The sequence below is a fragment of the Balaenoptera acutorostrata genome, chromosome 14 (assembly GCF_949987535.1).
Source record: "Balaenoptera acutorostrata chromosome 14, mBalAcu1.1, whole genome shotgun sequence".
Taxonomy (NCBI): domain Eukaryota; kingdom Metazoa; phylum Chordata; class Mammalia; order Artiodactyla; family Balaenopteridae; genus Balaenoptera; species Balaenoptera acutorostrata.
The window spans coordinates 28,314,244-28,336,617 of record NC_080077.1 but is presented as its reverse complement, the minus strand read 5'-3'; the positions used below and the strand labels follow the sequence as shown (position 1 = coordinate 28,336,617).

Here is a 22,374-nt window from a genome sequence, read left to right as displayed (position 1 = left end):
TATTTTGTTGTTGATGATATAAGCCCTGGCTCATAGTAGGCGCCTAACTCAATAAATATTTGTAAATATTATTTACTTTATGCTTACCAATAGCTTTCCTGTAAAGAAATAAAAATTCCATTTTCAAAGGCATTAAGATGTGCTCTTACTGCCCCACTGTTCTATCACCAACAGGGAGAAGGATTCAGATTGGCAGATAGGATTATAATGAAACAGAAAGGAGAGGTTGGTATGGAATATAGGTTCAGCTAACCGAAATGGTGAGTTGATAGATTTGGAAGGGTGGCGTGTGCCAGAAGGGTCAGGTCCAGGACAAGGATGAGGACTAGAGCCCTAGGGGCTTTGTACCAGGAGAGATGGGCTGAGAGGCTGATGGGCTGCCCTGGACCCCCTGAGGGTGTTAGGGGTTATACCCATCTTACCTTTCTAAAGTCTTAAAACATCTGAATTTTGAAACCCTGGCTGTTTTACCTTTCTCAAAACACACATTTGGGGGGTTCTATGATACAACTTTCTTTCTTCCCATCTTAAATTGCTACTTTTTGTAGGCTTCTCTTCCTTTGCCTAACCCTTAAATATTGGTGCTCCTTTTGTTTTTTTTTTCCCAGACCTTCTTTTCTGGTTTATAAATCTGACAGCGATATATTAATCTATAATATTATATATTATATGTTTATTATAATGCATATTATATACGTTTTATGTAGGTTGAAAATACCTTTAAATCTATCCCTTGTCTTTTAACTTTATTTTAATGTCTTGGATTATGCAGAAGACTTTAACTTTGCTGTAAGATACTTTATCAACTTTCTTTGCGGTCTTTGCTTTTTTGTCTTTTTGAAGAAGGTTTTCTCTACTTTGAGATCACATATATCCAGTCATATATTTTCCAACAACTTTATCATTTTGGTTTTTCAAGTCTTTACTAACTGTAGCTTATATATGTAAATGGATTTTAGAATGAATCTAAGTTTAACTTGTTTGGATGTTGTATTTTGCAAATGGCTGGCCTTGTCCCAACATCATTTACTAAGTAAATTCTTTCTCCACTCATTTAAAACACCATCTTTGTCATGTACTAAGTTTTGGTGTATACACTGATTCTCTTTCAGACTTTATTCTGTTCCATTGATTTATTTTTCTACTTCTTTATGTCTACACCAATGCCATAATGTTATAATTTTTATAGCCACTTAGTAGATATAAAAGGTGTTCTTCTGTTTCCCTCTTAGCAGATTAACATTTTATACCTTGAAACACATTTTTCCTTAGATTCTGTAACATCACATTCTCTTCCTTTTTTTCTCATGTTGCCACTTTGTCCATACTTTTATAGGCTTCTCTTCCTTTGTCTACCCTTTAAATATTGCGGTTCCTTTTCATTTTTTCCCCAGACTCACGTTAGGCACACTTGCTGAATGATCCCATTGACTCATATGGCTTCTTTCACCAATATCATGGTATCAAAGCTTCTAGCCTAGTTTTTCTGCTGAGTTTTATAACAACATATCCATCTTCACTTTGATGTTAAGTTTGAAACTGAACTGATTATCTTCCCTGCCAGACCTAACTCAGCAAGTGGCACCCATTTGTCACTCCTGAAACTTGAGTGCCATCCTTGACAGTCTCATTCCTTATTCTCATCTCACAGTAAATCTTTCATCTTTTTACCTTCAATCCATCACCAAATCTTATTGATGACATTTCGTAACCAACTGTTAAATCTGCTCATATCTCTCCTTCCACATCACAACCACTCTATTCCAAGCCACATACTTTCTTTTCTGGTCTTCCTGTCTCCAGACTTCCTTCTTTTGGTCTCCACACAACTGTCAAACTAATAATTCAATAAACTAATATTTCAGTACAAATTTGGTCATGTTCTTTATTGTTTAAAACCCTTCACTATATCCCCATTTCTCTTGGAACAAAGTCCAAATTTCTTAGCACAATTAAAAGTCCCCATAGTGTCTTCACTACACTACAGCCAAACTGAGCTCGCTTTGGTCCCTAGAATGAACCATGCTCATCTTCACCTGTCTGTCTTTGCGTTATTGTCTCAGCATGCAATATTTTTGCATCCTTGGTACCCTCTCTTTTTATTGGCGTTTCTCCTACTCGTCTCAAGTATCCCTCCTTTTTACCAGAGTACCTTTTACTTATCCTTTAGACCTCATCTCAGATGTCACTTTCTTCAGGGAGAAGTCTTTTTGAGTTAAAAATCTGGTGTTGATTTCTCTCCTATATACTCTCAAATCACCCTGAACTTCCCCTCTCACATTACATATTCCACCATATTGTAATCACCATGTCTGTATCCAGCATGAGGCCATTTTGCTAATAGTATTGATAATACACTAGTGCTATTTTAATTTCCTATTCACAAACCTTTAGTAATCCCTCATTCCTTAATCAGTAAAAGTCAGATTCCAGATTTAACTTTCTGTAATTCTTCACTAATCTACCACGTTGGGGTTACAATGTATTATTCTTTTCATATTCCCATTATACTTAACCTACAGCTCAATCCCTCAACATAATGTGTGTCTTCTTATCTGGGACACACATTATGTTGAGGGATGAAATCTCCAACATTATGCAGAGTCTTCCCAAATTCCCCCACGTAAAAGTAATCTCCCTTTTCTCTGAATTTCCATTGTATCTTTTCTACTTTAAGGGCCCTTGTTGCATCTTTCCTTTTATCACTGTGATATCACTATGAAAAAACATGTGTCTTCTTTTTGAAGCCAAGTATATAACTTTTAAAGTTAGAGATCACATCCTATTGATCCCTGTCGACCCCAATAGTATCTTGAACATATAGCACTGGATTTTGCCAGTAATATATACTCAGTATTTCTAGAACAAATTTAACATCTATAAGGTCACTGAGAAATTTATCTTCCTAGAGATGCAGCAAGAGAAGGATCATATTTTCTATTCTATTAATAGAGAAAATAGAGAGTTGAATTGTAAAGCAGAGAAAATGACTAACAGGGGTCATTTCTATGAGTCATAGGCTATTTAAGAAGGGGATTCGGGAAGAAAATGAAGAGGCTGAAATTAGGTGGGTCCTTTAAGATTATTTTTAAAACTAATAAATTGTAGAAAATGTGGTCACTTCAAATTGTGTTTCAAAGAACATTCCAAAGTATGCATTAAATAATGATGCCTGAGAAAACCAGTTAGTATTTTAAACACAGTAGTCTCAGATGGATATTACTGTGTTTGGTAAAAATGGTTAGATAGATATAGATATATCCTTAAAGTTTTCTTGAGCTGAAAGTGCTGTAGTATTTATATCAGGGAGAGAAGAGTCACCTCCAGGAAACATTGACACTGTATATTGAATTTGTTAGGACTCTTCCTGTTATAAGTAACAGAAAGCCAACTGAAATGGCTGCAGGCAAAAAGGAGAATTCATTGACTCACATAATTGACTGGATTAGTCCACTCGGGTTGTATAACAAAATATCATAGTCTAGGTATTTAACCATTGAAATTTATTCTCTCACACTTCTGGAGACTGGAAGTCCAAGATCAAAGTGCCAGCAGAGTTGATGTCTGGTGAAAGCTCTCTTCCTGGCTTGTAGATAGCTGCCTTTTGGCTATATCCTCACATGATAGAGAGAGATAGAGTGCCGGTGTCTCTTCCTTTTCTTAAAAGGCACCAGACGTATTGGATTTAGGGTCCACCCTTATGACCTCATTTAACCTTAATTACCTCCTGATAGACCCTAACTCCAAATACTGTCACATTGGAGGTTAGGGCATAACTATATGGGGACAGGGGAGACACAATTCAGTCCATAGCACTGACTGTTGGAACTTAAATTCTGAGAGACCACTATCTTGGTTGTGCATCTACCTCTGTGGATACTCCTTTGTGGTTTCCGATCATCCTCAATTTCGCAATATCTAAACATTGGGAGATCCCAGAGTTTAGACCTTGAATCTCTTCTCATTCCCTAAGTGATTTCATGCTCACCCATGGCACTCAATACATTTTATCTGCCCTTGGTTCTCCAGAATTATATCTAAATTGCCCACATGGCATTTCCATTGGGATGTCTCATGCATATTGTAAAGGTCACATGCTGTGTGGTATCATTTTAAGTCATGACAACTAAACTCAAATATGCCCTTAGTGCTCTTGATCATTATATTACACTTCTTTGATAATTCCTGCACTTTACTCTCTGGATGACTACTTCACATATTGTCTCCTCAAACCTCCACCACTTCTCCTATCTTTTCTCTTAGTCAATGCTCCTAACTCTCATTCCATTGAGAAATTAGAAGTTACAGAGAACTTTCGTTCACAGTCTTGTGATACCACCACAATGCACCCAGCACTAGCTCTATCATTTACTCTGCCTTCTCTTCTGTTTCTATGGATGAATCATCCATGCTGCTTTCTAAAGCCAGTCACTCTTAATTAGTGTTTCATCACTGCTGTAATAAATTAACACAAACTTAGTTCATGGATCTGTAGGTGGACCTGGCTAGGTACTCTGCTTAGCGTCTCACAAGGCTGAAAACAAGGTGTCAGCTGGGCTGTGTTCCTTTCTCAAGGCTCTGGGGGAAAATCCATTTCCAAGTTCATTCATGTTGTTAGAAGAATCCGATTCCTTGCAGCTATAGGACTAAGGTAACTGTTTCCTTGCTGGCTATCAGTGGGATGGCCTTTAGCTTCTAGAGGCCTCTCTCTGGTCCTTGCACATGGGTACTACATCTCAGAGCCAGTTGTGGTGTGCTGAATATTTCTGATACTTGGAATTTCTCTAACTTACTCTGCTGCATCAATCTTCTGCTTCCAGCCAGAGTGAGTTCTCTGCTTTTAATGGTTCATGTGAAAGCAACTATACTCCAATAAAAATGATTCATGTGATGAGATGGAGCACACCCAGATAATCCAGAACAGTCTCCTTCTCTTAAGATCCATAACCTCAATTGTATCTTCAAATTCCCTTTTGCCATGTAATATAATATATTCAACTGATTCCAGGGACTAGAGTGTGGACATCTTTGGAGGGCCATTCTGCCTATCCCACACTCCATTTGTGCTCCAACAATTTCCCCCTCTCTTCTCTTCAACACTGTTTCTCTCAACTGGATTTTTTCTAACAGCACACAAAATGCTGGTATTTCTCCCATATTAACAATGCTTCCTTAACTTCACTTTCCCTTCCAATTACTGCCCCATTTCTCTGTTCTCTTTGGAGAAAACCACCTTGAAAGAATTGTTGTCTATCTCCAATTGTCCTTCCATTCTCTCTTGATCTTTCACCCTTTCTACCATACTGAACCTGATTTTGTCAAGGGCACAAATGATTTTACACATTTTAAATTCAAGGGTCAATTTTCACTCTTCATCTAACTTTCATTTTGCAAAACTCGTCATTGAAAATTTCATTTGGCTTCCAAGACATTTCCTTTTTAGGTTTTTTCTTACCTCTTGGAGACTCCTTCTCAGTCTCCTTTACTGGGTCTTCCTCATGTTCCTGACTACTTAATCTTAGACTACCTGAGGCTTTTCTATCTGTACTCATTTCCTTGGTAATCATATCCAATCTCATGGCTTCAAATACCGTGAATATACAGTGACTTCCAAATTTATATCTATAGTCTAAAACTGTCCCCTGAACTCTAAGCTTGTATATTCAACTACCTTTTCAATATATTCATGTAGCTATCTTATAGGCAAAGGTAACATGTTCACTGTCAGACTCCTCATCTTCCCTACAAAGGCTGTTCTTCCCACTGTCTCTTGGTCAATGCCAGCTCCATTCTTCCATTTAATGGAACCCAACATTTTGGAAATGTTACTGGCTCCTCTCACTAATCTACCTCCCTTAATACCTAGTGTCCAATCCATTTTAAAAACCCTGCTGTTTTTAACACCAAGATATAATCAGAAGCCAACCCCTTCTAGCCACCTCCACCAAAGCCATCCTGGTCGACACCACCGTGATGTCTGGCTTGTTTTATTGCAATATACCCTCCATCAGTTCCCCTTCCTCCAGTCTGACCTCCACACAGCTGCCACAGTGAGCCTGTTAAAATGCGAGTCAGATCACCTCCGTCCTCTGCTTAAAACCCTACTTCTTTGAGAGTAAAAGCCAGAGTCTTTACGATGACCAAGAAAGCCCTACATGATCTGCGCCCTCTAGGCCTATTGCCATCTCCTGCTGCTCACCTGCGACACCCCCCCACTCAGAGCACTCTCCCTACATCTTTCCTCATCAACTTCAAGTCTTGTTCAAATATCACCTTTGCAGTGAGACCTTCCCTAGATATTCAATTTAACATTGCAAGCCCCCATCTGACCAGTAACCCTTCCTTATCATAATTTTTTTCTCCACAATATTATCACTATTCAATATCCTATTATAGTCTGTCTCTCCTCAGAAGAATCTAGGGAATCTAGTTTCACGAGGGCAAGAGCTCTTCGGTTACTATGTATTTTTCACTGCTTTATCTCCAGCACTTAGAACAGTGCCTGATACGGAGTAGGCAATCAATAAATATTTGTCGCTGTTGAATGAAGATCCAAAACCACTCTTTAGTTCACCTCAAAACCAGGTTCTTCTCCTAATCTTCCCCATGTCAGTAAGTGGCAACTCTATTCCAGTTTGCTCAAGCCAGGATCCTGGGAATTATCCTTGATGCCTCTCTTTCTCTCACACCGCACATCTTGAAATCCTGCCAATTCTATGTGCACACACAGGCAGCACACACACACACATACACACACACACACACACACACACACACACACATACACAGACACACATCCTCCAGAATCTGGCCCTCTTACCTTCTTCACTGCTTTCACCCAAATTCAAGCCATTATTGCAAATGGCCTCATTACTGGTCTCCCTGCCTCTACCCTGGCTCCCCTAGAGCCATTTTCCACTCAGAAGAGAGAGGAAATCCCATAGAATTTACGTCAGATCCTAGGCTTTCCATAGCTCAAAGCACTCTGACAGGTTTTCCATCTTGGAATAAATTCTAATCCTTTACATGGCCTGTAAGATACTTCCTGATCTTGTCCCAGACATATCTCCCTGAACTCATTTCTTCTCTTTGCTTATTGTCTTCCAGCCACTCTAGTTCCCCTTTTGTTTCTTGAATATGCCAAGCGTTCACCTGTCACAGGCCTTTACACTGCTTCCCTACCTGGCATGCAGCGCCACAGGTGACCTGCTTCTTCACTGCATTCGGGCCTCTGCTCCCAGTTGCTTTAAAGGTGTGCTTCCTTGATCGTCATTCCTAAAACAGCACACACACACCTCCGTGCCCTTACTTTCCTTTATTTCAAAGCCCTTATTATCAACTGACATTATATATTTACTTATTTTTATTTCCTGTCTTCCCTCTTCCCCAAAATGTAAACTACATGAAAGCAGATACCACCTGTTTCATTCACTGCTGTATCTTCAACATCAAAGAGGAATCCCAAGCACTACAGCTTGTGTAACCCTAGCATGTAGGATCTCAGGGAGGTATAAATACCTTCTTTCTCAAGGAATCAGCATTCATATTTGGGAAAGGACTCACCTTTCTTGAATGTTGTGCTTACCCCTAAAACATTTTCCGTGTCTAAAGCAACGGACAAATTGGATTGATCAGTCTGGTTCATGTGCCCCTTATGGTTCTTTTGGAGGGGAGGGTCTTAGGGGGAAGGCTATGCAATCTCTAGATAGAGGAGGGAAAGGTTCCGGAAGAAAACAAGAGGTTCTGTTAGCAGAATGGGGCGAGAGGGGGGAGAAGGGAGAGGATATGGAGAAGGCAGAAACAACAGATGGCCACCGCCGAGATTTTCCAGAGTGGGAAGAGAAGTACAGGGATGAGCTGGGGACCCTGGTAGAGGAAATAGCCCTAAACAACTGTACCTTCGCACACTTTGGGAGAGAACGTGCTGAAGCCCCAGGCAGGCTTGTGTGGCATCCCTGTGCCCTGCTTCTTGAATGACTCCCTGTGGGGAGTTGCAGGCAGGATCTCCCTGGCATGAATAATCCTGACGCTTCACCGCAGAAGCTGGAGGAAAGAGAGGAAAGCAGGGCTCAGCAGCATCAACATGATTTCTGTTTTTCACTGCACGTAATATTGTTCACCAACTCGTTTGCGCAAGTCTCCCTCCACAGCTCTCAAGATTAACAACTCATTTTTAGGTAAGGGTAAAAACGAATTAGTTCAAACACAAGCAACAGCTGGGAAGTGGGCAAAAGTACATACACTCACATTTGAGAAAAATATAAATCTTGCTGCTATCTTTTAGCTCAGTGTTTCTTGTCTATTTTGTTTTTTGATACACCTCACCACAAGGTAGTTTCAATTGTTAAAATTTTTTCCTGAAAATAGAAAATGTCTCTTGGGTTCTCCCGAGAGCGGGGTGCCCAGGCACACACACATTCTTCCCATAGCACAGCACTTTAAAATTAATAGCACATGCAGAGGAAAACTAAACCCTTTGACGTCACTCTTGAAATGAGGAAACAGAAACAGAAAAGGCTCCACTCCAGTAAGCTGCCAGAGTTGAAGCCGATTGGTCTCCGCTTTTCCTTGCCTGTGGCAACTGACAGCACCTCCCAGCCTAGCAGGCCGGCTGCCTGCTCCCCCAGCCAGTCGGTGGGTCTGGGCACTGCAGCAGGCTCGGCTCCATCCCAGCACTTGCCTGGGAGAAAGAAACGTGGTATACTCACCCAGAGAGAATCTCTTTCTACCTTCCTTCCTCCCCGATCTCTCTGTGTGCTTTTGTGTTACTTTTTTTTTTTCTTTTTTTTCTTTTTTTTTACTTAATTATATTCCTAATCCTGGATGAAGTTGCTGGATTCCGCAGCACAAGTCTTCATGAACAAGCAGCACCGCTCAGAGATTTCACGGCATTCAAAGGTCACAGAACTGCCACTATGGTTAAATGTCTTGTTTAATGGTTGAGGTAGGTACAACAGATTTCAGCGGCAACTCATTTTTCTTGAGAGAACAGAATCACAGAGAGGTGGCAGGAGTTTTATTTTAAATGAACCTGTATGTATATATTTTTTGGTCTGTGATTGTTACTACAGCAACCAGCTTTTGAATTTCCTTCCTTTTTCTAGGCGAACTGACTAAACATTATCACTTACCCTGAATTAACCGTTTCATTCCACGCAGCCTAATGAGATACTCCGGCCTTTTCGCTGCACTTTGAGCCCCTCCTGAGGAGGGTTGCTTTTTTTCCTTTGGCTTCTTTTTTAATGAATGCAATATTTCTTCTCCAATGTAAATCTTAGAGTTGAGTCATTTTTTTCTTTTTGGTGGGACGGGACAGGAAAATATTGGTTAAGAGATTAGTGAGGGCTGCGGAACAGGGAAAAAGAAAATCCTTTTTTCTCTTGAGTTTGTCATGTTGGTTGACAGAAGATGAAGAAATTAGTAGGAAGAGAGGAGGAAGCTAATAATGAGATTGAAGGTAGAAAAACCTATAGGAGGTGTGTCAGAAAAATGAACTCTTGAGGAAAATGCACTTTATCATTTTGTTGCATTTTTTTTTAATGTTCTGGATTTAGAAGTCAACAGGGGAGATGCAGTCCCTGAGTTACATGACCAATGATTTAGATCTCATTATTTATAAAGGAGAATAAAACTTCTTTATTAGCACTGCAAATTTGCTAATTATCTTTTCCTACAATAGTTGAAAGCAGAGTGAGATATTTAATTAGGCACTTGAGTGATTGAGCCTGGGAACTAATTAATCTTCTATAGATTCTGTTCTTCATGTGTTCAGCCAGCATGACTATTAAAATGTTACAGTAAACCTCTTTGCCCCTGAAGACAGGCATATGCATTTATATACAGTAAACCACTAAACGTTGCCGGGGTGGGAAGCAGGGCAATTAAACCAAGGCTAATGTTGTTTTCAGTGGCACATTATTATTATGGGTTGAGGGGGACCCCTGCTAAAAATCATTCCTATCTAGAGTCAGTTATTGTAAGAGCAATTCAAGTAATATATGGTTCACATGGATTTCCTTATTACCCTTCTCAAAGTTATAAAATAGCAAGTAAGACAGGATTGTTTGACACCATTACTGTTTCCAGAATTTCTTGATTTTTTTTCCCAAAGGTTTCTATTCTCAACGTTAAGAGAAATTTTTAAAACTGGGTCATGTTAGCAGTAAGATTAAGCAAGGTGTAAAACACATAGTGAATTTCAAAGAATTAATGAAATTAACTGCCTAAGAGTGTAATGTACCAAGTTAAGAACTGCAAAAATATTAGGTCTGAAATGCAGAGGATGTGCTGTGAATGGACAATTGCTTTTCTGCAGCGCCTAGTGGGAAAACAAGGACTTTGTGTGTTGCAAATGCCTAACTGCAGCTCCTCCATTTCCTCTGCTTTATCTTTTATTACTGGCTGGTGAAACAAAGACGGGTGTCAGTAGTAACGTCTTGACTGACATTTTCTCTAATAAAATGAAGTCTCTTTTTGTCTGAAGTAGAAGCCCAGAGTTGACGAGTTGCAACTCCAAAGTCTGTATCCTCTTTATAAGGATTTTTACCTGACTCTGTAAGCTGTCTGATTTCAGAGTGTACTCAGTTGAGACAAAATCAGCGGTGACTATATGTCAGCCAATTAGCTGGGAGAAACTCTGTTTTGAATCGAGTTACTTAGGGCAAGGGTGGAAAAATCCAAGATGTGTCAGGAGCAGACACCAACTTAGGGAAATTAATTGCACCAGTACATCTTGTAATGCCTTTCGCGATGTTCAGCACAAAGTTACTCATTGTCAGTTCTCAATAAATACCTAGTTAAAATGTTTGCTGAGAATTTACTACCCTTCATATATTGTAAGTTATTTAAATAAATTTCAAATATGGCATTTTCAACTGTCTTTGAAAAAAGCCTTTGTGTTAGTCCAACCTAAAGTATAATCTATTTAGGAGGGCATTGCAAACATTGACTGGTGTTCTTTTCAGCCAGAGAACCTTGTTACCCCAAACAGAGGCAAAAGTAAAATGACCAAGTTTCCTCAAAGTGAGCATGTACCGCATGGAAATGCCTCTACCTAGTAATTAATCTTCCGAAGTTGAATTTGTTGTTAAGCAGGCTCAAATCACAGGGGAAGCTGCTTGTTGACTGACAGAACATAGTGCTGGAAGGAATTTATTAAGCAGTAAACTAATCCCAAGCAAGAGTAAAAGGGCCTCATTATATTAAAGTGAAGTGTCAAAATTAAGAATCAGAATAGACTTTAGAACATCTAAATGTAGAAGCTAACAGGTATTCTAAGTGGTTCAACTCACCTTGACTTTTGGGGGGTAACTTTCTGAAGGACCCTCAATGTTCAGAACTTTTTACCCAAAGACTCCACCATCCCATGGATTCAGCTTATATATCCCAGAGAATCCACAGACAAGTAGGACTCTCTCTTCTAGGAGGCAAGTCTAGCTAAAGAAGAAGAGACTTGGCATTTGGAAATGAGATGAGACCCTCTCTATCAGCGCCTCCCCGTGGTGGCCTCCCCGTTCCTCCTCAGAGCTTTCCCTTGGGCATCTTCACTTCTCCTAAGAATGTGTCTTGGGGAGCACGCCCACCCCTCATGTGGGAGGCAGCCTTGGGGTGCTTTACAGGCATCAGGACCATTGGCTTTACAAGCATCCTAGGTGGCTTTGTCAACATGCTAACTTTGATGCCTGAGGTGATGCATACTTGGTATATTAGCAATCTTTAAAGTGGTCGATATGGAAATTTGGGGGATAGAAGGGAAAATGGGATGTAGAAACCCAAACTGACAATATCTACTACGTTCCAGGCATTGTTAGAGATTTGAACAAAGGGTACAACGAAATGCGTCAAAGTCCTAGTGTATAATCAAGGCAGTTATACTTTCCCAAGAATCGCTTAGGTATCTGGATGATTTCATTTGTGCGTAGAAAGCGATTGCATGGAGCACACTAAAAAGAGCAGCAGGTAGAGGCAGGGGACCCGTGGGCACCCTTGTTCAGGATCTAACTAGTTGGATGACTCTGAACCACTTGCTCACTCTTGATCTCAGATTCATCACCTGTAAATGAAACTGGTTGTATTGGGTTATTTCTAACAATCCTTTTTTAGAAGAAACTTTTTACAGTATTCTTATTTGGTGTTTTTTTTAAAAATTCCATTTGTATATAAAAATGTGAGTGTTAAACCTTTATTAAAAAAAAAAAAATTACTGTGTGCTTTCAACATGTCAAGGGCTATGCCTACCAAGGCAAAGTGAATAAAAAGATAGATAAGCAATGATTCCCACCTTCAGGAAACTTACATTCTGGTTGAACTTAAACAAATAGTGGAGCCTGGGCAGAGAAATGGAGGAACAGAGAAAATTTGGAAGGGAGGTGGTGATGAAGAAAAACAAAAGAGGTTGCTTTATGCAACTGAATTCAAGAAAAAAAATCTAAATTTTCCATCTATATAGATATTTACGCCTATTATTGTGGTCTTTAATATGACCAATGGAAGGCATTGTCATTCTTTTGAAATGATATATTTGTAATGGTGTCCTTAAAAAATATAATGTGAAAGGAAGCCAAAGTTTTCCCTTTAGTTGATTAAGCTACTGTATAGGTTTGAGATGGTGAATTAAATCAGTACATTGATATCTTCTCCATCGTCACTTGGACTTGGAACCCCTAGGAGTTCCAGAAGGCAGGAGTCCTTCGAGAACTTTGACAGCAGCCCCAGGTTCCAGTAGCCATTTCGTGCAAGCAAGGAGGGTTCCCAAGCTGTGATGGGCTTGACCACTGATGCCTTGTAGTGTCGCAGGAATGTCCTTGGTGGCAGGAAACCTCCCAAAGTGGCTCAGAACTTTCAGAGATGACCTGTGTGAGTTAAGGCAAATTTCTTAAACTTTGGAGGCCCCAACTGCCTCCTCTTTAAAATGAGGCTTTTGGAATACTTCTGGGATGCCTTCTTCCTTTCCAGATTCTGAACTTCACCCTGACAAGATTAACGTTGACTAGTTAGCATTAATTTCTTTTTATTCTTCCACCTCTCCCATCCTTTATTTCTACCACTTCCCTTAAAAGTTTGCCTTTACTCAGTTATCCAAATTTATGCAATTTCACCTCCAAAATACCCTCATTGCCAAGGAAAAACAAAAACAAGTCCCTGGGTTTTGGAGAATTTCTCCGCAGGAGGACTATTGCTCCCCAAGGAAGACCACCTGTCCTCGCCCCCCTTTCTCTCCTCTGAGGCTGATGTGCTGCTCTGTGACTGTAGTTCCCCTTCAGACAGTAAAGGGATGTGCTTTGTGTTCACTGTAGCTGGAGACTTTAATGTGCCAAGTGTCTTTTTCCTAAGTGCCAATCATTGTCCTAGATTTTCTGTGTTATCTCACTTTAATATCTCTTCCGCTCCAATTCTGGTTTCTTTAGGGAATAACTGAAAACTTGTTAATAACTAAGTTGGAGGAATCCTCAGAAGAAAGATGTTTTTGGTGAATTGGTTGGCCATTGAGTGTCTGCTCTGAGACCTGGGGCCTGTGGTACATCCTGCTGGTGGAATTTGATGCAATTGAGCTGCTCTAATCCAGGCACTGGTTGGATCCTACTTGGGTCAGAGCATTCCTCTGGCATCTCCTCTGGGTATGGTTTACAGATAACGTCTCAAGCTTGGAGAATAGGGGACAGGGTTTGTAGTTTTGGATAAACCTAAAAATAACATGACACAAAACACACATAAGTCTATTAAGCAATATATAATTCTTAATATATTAGTGTATAAATACCCCAGTACTGAAAATCGAAACCCTTTCATGAATGCTTTATACATTTATTTGTATACAGCATAGAAGTATGAAAATAATAGCCTCAGTCAATATACCAGTAAAGAAAGTTTATGTCATACATACCCCCTCCATCCTTCTCACTCCCTTCACCCTTCCTTTCTTCCTTCCTGCCTCCCTTTCTTCCCTTTCTTGCATTTGTAAGGAGAAGATGGAAGAAATTAAGATTGGTAATGAGATTTTGATGGAGCTTCCGTTTGTAAAATTTGAAGTAATGTTTGTTTTAGTTTTTCCTTTCTAATTGTTGGTGAATATGTGCAAAATTTTTCATTAAAATTCCTGCTCAGATTCTTGTCTTGTTAATACCTTTTGTGTTTTACATTCATATTTAACATGTAAATAAATATATAAGATATCCTTTCTACATGATGAAAATCATCATTACCTGATCACTGCTTCAGACACACAAAAAAGGATTCAGTTCAAAACAGGAGTTTATACATAATTTAAATACACTGAAGGATATTTAAGAGTTTTGAGTTTTAAAAAATATTCTTCTTTTCCCCTGGGATGGGAGGTAGGGTCCAGGGTTAGTCTGGGGTGAGGGGTATTTCCATGGGTTCAGGTGTAGACATAAGGAGGTTAACATATACCTGAATTGGTCAAAATTTGATATCTAAAATAAAGACACTAAATTTTCAATATTTTACATATTCTTTGACCCTAGTAAATCTTAGTCTAAGAATATATCAAATTATGTTTATTTTTGCCTTGTTTTTAATATAAAAACTCAGAAACTACCTAAACTAATAATAGGTGAGTTGTTGAGTACATTATTTTAAATCCATACAATAGAATGCTATATAGTTACTTAAAAGAATAAGCTAGATCTACATGCACAATCTGGAATGATTTTCAAGATGTGTTAAGTGAAAAAAAGCTGCATTAACATTTGTATAACAACATAAACATTCACACACACTGATGGAAAATTTCTAGAAATTCAAATAAAAAACTTAACAGTGGAAGCCTCTGGCAGGAGAACTTTGAGCATGGGATGGGAACAAGACTATCTGTTCATGTATATACTTTAGAATTGTTCAGCTTTTCTCCCCATAAGTTTATTACATACACAGTGGAAAAATTATGTGTATTTATTTATTACTGCGTGATATTTAAATTAAAGTTGAGAGGAAAATTAGAAAGTAAAAGAAGAAAGAGTTCTGTTTTTTAATTGCTTCATTAGCTTCTTCCTTCAATCATATTGAATTTCTCCCGTGTGCCTTTAACACAGGTGGGGAGGCCATCATGCCCCGGAAGAAAGAGTCCAGGAAGTGAGGAGATAGATAGCCCAGCCCTCCTGCTTGAGTAACTTTGGGCCAGTCATCTCTCAGGGCACCAGTTTCCTCATGTACAAAACGAGAGGCTTAGTCAAGCTCAAAGTTCCTTCCAGCTTTCATATATGTTTCAAAGTTTTCATAAGAAAACTTTTTGTCCTGTTGCCTGCCCAACTATTTGAGACCTTTCTCCATAAACTAAATGTACATATGTGACTGTATGTATTTTATTGCTTTGAACACTTTAACTAAATTTTCTCTTTTAGAATTGGTCAATTTGGTTTAATTTTTCAAATTAATTAAATATGCACAATTTATATTTATTCAAATAGTGTTTAAGGAAACCACACATCATGGACTTTATTAAAGTATGCTATAATACCATTTATTCATAAAACAGTAGAAAACACTGTGTTGAGATGTGTAGTTTGTGCAGTAATACAAGCAACTAATGCTTCAGTTTCAATATGATTTATACCTTTCTTGGTTTTTCAGGAGAAAAAAAAAGACTTTCATTTCCCTTTCCCATTATGCCACTTGCCAACTGTGTCCAGCCAGATGAAAGAACTCAGTCATTCACAAAAGTGTAGATGTATTCTCGTAAAAGGAGATGCTGCAGTAATACAGAGGTCTAAAGAATGCCTTGATTTAGAAAAGGTCATTAAATTTCAGGAAAAAGTTGTTTTCCATGTGATAGAAATATAGTATATTTCCATGTCTTTCAGACTAGTCTTCTTGCTTTTTCAATGAAATGAAAACAATTTCAATTTGGTTTTTAGTTTGATTTGGAAAATATAAGTATTAGTTATTTTAATTATTTAGTAATTTTTATTTTCTATTTTTCTAGACTTTTATTGTGTTTGGAGTAAAAAACAATCTTTAAGTTAAAACAAAAGGAATAAACACAAAACAGATAGGAATTTGTATGATAGGAGTTTTTTTTTTAAAACAATTTTATTGAGGCATAATTGACACACAATTGACTGCACATATTTGAAGTGTACAATTTGATAAGTTTGATACTCTTGTGAAACCATCACCACATTCAAGACAATGAACATATCCATCATCCCCCAATTTTTTCCTGTGCCTTTGTAGTCCCTCCCTCTACCCCTCTCTCCATTCTGAAACAACCACTTATCTGCTTTTTATGTATGATAGGAGTTTTGAATGACATTCTAAATTTTTCTCTACAAATCCCTTTTAATTTTTAAAAAAATTATTAATCATTTAAAAATAATCCAATGGCTAATAATAAAGTAATTGAAAAATACTATCTTCTTTTTCATTAATATGTTGCCCCTGAGTGTCTGTGTGAGTGCATGAGAGAGACAGAGGGCACACCCTTCTCAAACTTGAAGACAAATGTATATAAAAACTTTTAATGGTATTTGTGTCAAAAACAGTCAGTTGGAGAATATAGCCTACTTAAAATATGTCTCCTTTAACGTAAATCTTTTTAAAAATAGGTCAGATACATTTATTGAATTAATTGGCAACAATATGTAATTTCTAAAAATTTAGTTTGTGTATTTTATGTGGAGAGAGAAGGGAAAACAGAAAGAAAAAAATGAGATTCAAACTTTTTTCAAGGAACACTGACCTTGTAACCTAAATCCCTGCGTTCAAGTTCCAGATGCTAGCCTTACTAAGTGTAATACTTTGGGCAAGTTATTTAGCATTTTTTACTTTTTAAGTCTCTTAAATGTGAACTTAAAATGAGTTGCCTTTATGTTCTAAACTTTCTAAGATTTACTCACTACACACGCAGATGGATTAGCTTTCATATGTAATTAGTCGCTTAGTTCAAGGCACAAATGTCAAGTCACTTCTTTCTCAGAACATTCCTGTTAGGAGAGGATTCATTATGCCCACTTTAATGGCAAGGAAATTGAGGTTTACAGAAGTTAAAACTAATAGAGTTGAAATTCAACCCTAGCTTTTTTAATGACAGTTTTTTATTGTTTTTATATGTTTCAAATGCACTGTGTTTAAATCCATCTTTGATCATTCTAAGCATGAGTTAGAAAAAGACTTTTTAAATTATTATACAAAACATAAAAATATCTATTTCAAAATGTTAAAGCAATCTATGCAATATGTTTATTTATAGGAGGTTCCAGTATATAGAGGAAACATTATTTCATTTTAAGTTCATTCGCAGTGGGTGAATCTGACACTTTAAACTTCAGAAGTTTTGTTCTGAAAGGCAGCGTAACGTAATGATGAACAGTGCAGAATCTGGCACCGTTCATTGTGGTTCACTTATTAGCTCTGGGATCCTAAGCCAGTTAATCTCTCTGGCCCGCACTGTACTTATTTATAAGATGAAGGTGTTTAAAATATCTGCCTCATAAGGTTGTTGAGAAGATCAAATGTGTTTTGTTTGTAAAATGCTTAGAACGGTGCATGAAAGGTAGTAAGCATCATGTGTGTATCAACTAGTATTATTTGCTTACAGTTATAAAAATTATTTCATGGAGTTGTAACTATTTTGGGCATAGTCCTGTTGGATGTTTTAAACATTTAAGAGAAATATAGTTTTTTATTTTATTTTTAAACTATAGCACACATACAGAGAAATACCCAACATATAAATGTACAGAATGGTTCACTAATTTTAAGTGAACCAATGTATAACAATTACCCAAGCCAAGAAATAAAACATTATTACATTATTGCCACCTCAGAAATCCCATCAAGCCTCCTCCATTCTTTCATTCACCATTATACAATGAGACTTACTAAGTTGTTACTTATGGCTCTAATTTAATTTCATTATTGCATAGTGTCTAATTATTTGAATATGCAACAATTTATTCACCCATTCTACTGTGGAAAAACATTTCAGTTGTATCTAGTTGTTAATATTATGAATAGTACTGGCCTGAGCATTCTTTTGATACACCTGTACATGTATTTCTGCTGAGCATACACCTAGGAATTAGTTGCTGGGCCACAGAGAATGCTTATGTTCTACCTCAGTAGAAAATTCAAAACTGCTCAAGGTGGTTAAAATAATTTACACTCCCACCAACAATGTATGTATGATACTTCCCTTCCTCACTAACCTTACATATTAGCATTTAGGAGGTGTGTAGTGATAGTTTATGGTGGTTTTAATTTGCATTTTTCTGATTATTGGCAAGTTTGAGCACTTTTGCACATATATATTGGCCACGTAAATATCCTCTTTGTGAAGTGTCTAAACAAGTCATTTATATATTAATTTATAGGAATTTTTGATATATTTTGATATCTTTGATTGCTATATATGTTACAAATATTTTCTCCCATTCGTAAAATCTCCTGTTCTCTTCTTCAGGATTATTTTGTTCATTCTTCATTCTCTACATTGCCATATACATTTTAGAATTAACTTAAGATCCTTACCTAAAAATGAAATTTTGGTTATTGACCAATTTGGGAAGATTTGACATCTTTCCTGAGTCTTTCAATTCATGAACATAGTATATCCCTCCATTTATTTAGGTCTTTGTTAATTTCTCTCACTAATATCTTCTAGCTTGCTTTGTGGTCATTTTACACATTCCTTGCTAGATATATTACTAAACACTTAGTATTTTGATGCTATTCTAAATATTATCTCTTCAATTTCAATTTTTACTTTTTGTTATTAATATATAGAAAACCAATTAATTGTTGGTATGTCAATTTGTTATCAGTAGCCTTACTAAACTCACTTGGGAATTCTCATATTTTATCTGTAGATTCTTTTGATATTCTATGTAGGCAATCATGCTATCCAAGAATAATGGTAGGCATATATGTTCTTTTTTAATACTGATAGTTTTGTCTTATTGTACTGGCTAGGATTTTCAGTAAATTGTTGAAGAGGTAACAGTGGGTAATGTATTATTTTCAATCTTAGAAGGAAAGCTTTCAACATTCTATCATTCAGTATTATATTCTCTATAATATTGAGAAGTTTTCTTCTATTTCTAGTTTGCTAAGAGTTATCATGAATAAATATTTGATTTATCAAATGTTCTTTCTGATATCTACCATGTGATTTTTCTCTATTTTTCTGCTGTAGTGGTGACTGATTTTACAATGTCAAATCAAACTTGAAGTCCTGGAGTAATCCCAATTTGGTCATGATGTGTTATGCTTTTTTTTTTTTAATCCATTATTACCTTGTTTCTGGATTGCTAATAATTTTTAGGATTTTGCAACTATGTTCATAAAAAAGGTTAGCCTAAAATTATTCTGTCTGGTAACAGCCAGGTTCCATTGACCTCATAAAAATAGAAAATATTACCCTTTAAAAATTTGGAGGAGGGAGATTTATATAGATTCATGTTATTTCTTCCTTAAATATTTGTTAGAAACTGTAAACAAATCCATCTGGTCCTGGAATATTTTGTGGGCAAGATTTTAATTATGGTTTTAATTTCACTAATTTTTATGGGTTATTCAGGTTTTCTACTTTTATTTTCAGTTACGGTAAGTTGTGTATTTCTAGGTCAACTATTTTATCAAAATTTTGTAATTAGCATGAAGTTATTCATAATTCCCTGCTTTAATATTAGTCTAACTTTTTATTTTTACTATTAGTTTACTATGCCATTTCTGTTTTTATTGATTTTCTCCAATAGTTTTGACAGGATTATCAACTTTATTAGATATTTCAAGTAAACAACTTTTGACTTTTTAAATCCTCTTTATTTATGTGTATTTATTGTCTATATTTATTAATTTTAGTCTTTTATTATTTCCCTTTTTCTTCTTTTCTGAGCTTTTTTTTTCTATTTTCTCAGGTTTTTTTGTGTTTGTGTTTTTGGCTCATAACATTTCAGTTTTTCTTCTTTTTGAATAAATACATTTAAACCAATAAATTTTTCTCTAACAGAGTTGCATCCCCAAATTTAGAGTTTCCATCATCAGGTAGCTCAAAACAATTTCAATTGTAATTTCTTTTTGGACTTAGATTATTTAGAAGTGCATTTATTAATTTTCAAACATATTGGGGGTTTCTAGTTATCTTTTTGTCATTGTTTCCTAGTATAATTCTACCGTGGTCATAGATCATAATTGATCATACATGATTTAGATCTTTGAAATTTGTTGTATCTTATTTGTATGACTCAACATATGGCCAACTTCTATAAATGTTTCACATACATTTGAAATGAGTTTGGATTCTGTGGTTGTTAGGTACAGCGCTCTATACAAGTCAATTAGAAAATTATTAATTGAATAATTCAAATCTAATAGTTGGTTCTCAGGAAGCAAAAAAAGCAATACATATCACAATGGTCTATGGCCTTCCAAAGAGGGCCATGTGTATATAATCTGTACATAAACAGATATACAGTGTATATGGTATTAAACTCTTTTGGAAGGAAGTGATTAGGAGAAACAAATCTAAAAAGTCTGCTTAAGGAAATGGGATGATAATGGAAAAAAGGTTGACAAATACTTAGTTAGATACAAATTTAGAACTGTAATATCATCCTGTTGAATTGAAACTTTTCTCATAATAAAATATCCCTTTTTTCTCTATTAATGATTTTGCCTTCAAGTCTACTTTGACTAATACTAAAATCTGTACCACTAGCTTTCTGTTAGTGTCTGTGTGACTTATCTCTCATTCTCTTAGTCTTTAATTTTCTATATGTTTATGGTTTAGATGTCTCTCTTTACAAGCATCAGATAAGTAAATATTGTTTTATCATTCAGTCTGATATTTGTCTTGTCAGTGGAGTATTTAGTCTTCTTGCATTTAATGTCATAGTGATATATTTGAGTTTAAATATGCTGATTTACTATGCTGTTGGATTGGCCAAAACATTCGTTCGGGATTTTCTGTAACATCTTACAAAAAACCTGGATGAAATTTTTGGTCAACCCAATATTTGCCCTTCCTGTGCTATAGTTCTTTTTATCTATTTGCTTGCTATCTTTGGATTGAGTATATTTATAATTACATTGCCCCTTTCCTATTAGCTTGTTATTTTTACATTCTTTTACATTGTTTTACTGGTTACTATTGATGTTACAGGATTCATCTTTGACCTAATGAAAGTACAATGCAAATTAGTACTTTTATCACTCTGTGGGAAATTTGAAAACCTTAGAATGAATTCCTTAACTACTTTTGTGCCTCTTCTGAATTATATTCTGTTTTTAGGTATTTAATTTTATGTAATTTAAGCTCCACAATGATTATTGTTATTATGGTCTCATACAGTCATATATACTCTTCTTCCTTCCTGCATCTCTGAGATTACATGTAGGATTTCCTTTAGTATAGTGATAATTTGGTTCAGTTTTGTCTTTTTTTTTTTTCTATCTGAAATGTATTTACCTTTTTTTTTTATTACATGCACTTTTCCTGGGAAGAAAATTCTAGATTGGTAATTTTCTTTCCCCACTTTATAACATTATTACATTGTCTTATAACTCACTGTTTTTGTTAATGTCAGAAAATACTCTTTTAAAAGCAGTTTGTCCTTTATTTTGACTGTTTGTAATTCTTTCTTTATATCTTTGATTTCCAGTATTTTTACCATGATTGCTTAGGTGTGGTTTTCATTGTATTTATTATTTTATATATATATATATTTTTTTTTTTTAGGTATTATTTTATTTTATTTTTAACATCTTTATTGGAGTATAATTGCTTTACATTGTTGTGTTAGTTTCTGGTATATAACAAAGTGAATCAGCTATATATATACATATACCACCATATCCCCTCCCTCTTGCGTCTCCCTCTGACCCTCCCTATCCCACCCCTCTAGGTGATCACAAAGTTCCGAGCTGACCTCCCTGTGCTATGCAGCTGCTTCCCACTAGCTATCTATTTTACATTTGGTAGTGTATATATGTCAATGCTACTCTCTCACTTCGTCCCAGCTTACCCTTACCCCTCCCCGTGTCCTCAAGTCCATTCTCTAAATCTGCGTCTTTATTCCTGTCCTGCCGCTAGGTTCATCAGAACCATTTTTTTTTTAGGCTCCATATATATGTGTTAGCACACGGTATTTGTTTTCCTCTTTCTGATTTACTTCACTCTGTATGACAGACTCTAGGTCCATCCACCTCACTACAAATAACTCAATTTCGTTTCTTTTTATGGCTGAGTAATATTCCATTGTATGTATGTGCCACATCTTCTTTATCCATTCATCTGTCAGTGGACACTTAGGTTGCTTCCATGTCCTTGCTATTGTAAATAGAGCTGCAGTGTACACTGTGGTACATGACTCTTTTTGAATTATGGTTTTCTCAGGGTATATGCCCAGTGGTGGGATT

At 36.5% G+C, this 22,374-nt stretch overlaps 1 protein-coding gene across 1 annotated transcript in view; it reads left to right on the top strand.

Moving 5' to 3' along the window:
- Window positions 1–8,644: 8,644 nt before the first annotated feature.
- PDE7B (phosphodiesterase 7B) overlaps window positions 8,645–22,374 on the top strand; it is a 345,318-nt gene continuing 331,588 nt past the window's right edge. The window contains exon 1 of the mRNA XM_057527800.1: window positions 8,645–8,944. Within this exon, the coding sequence (XP_057383783.1) occupies window positions 8,924–8,944 (21 nt within the window). The 5' untranslated portion in view covers window positions 8,645–8,923. The remainder of the gene's footprint in view (window positions 8,945–22,374) is intronic.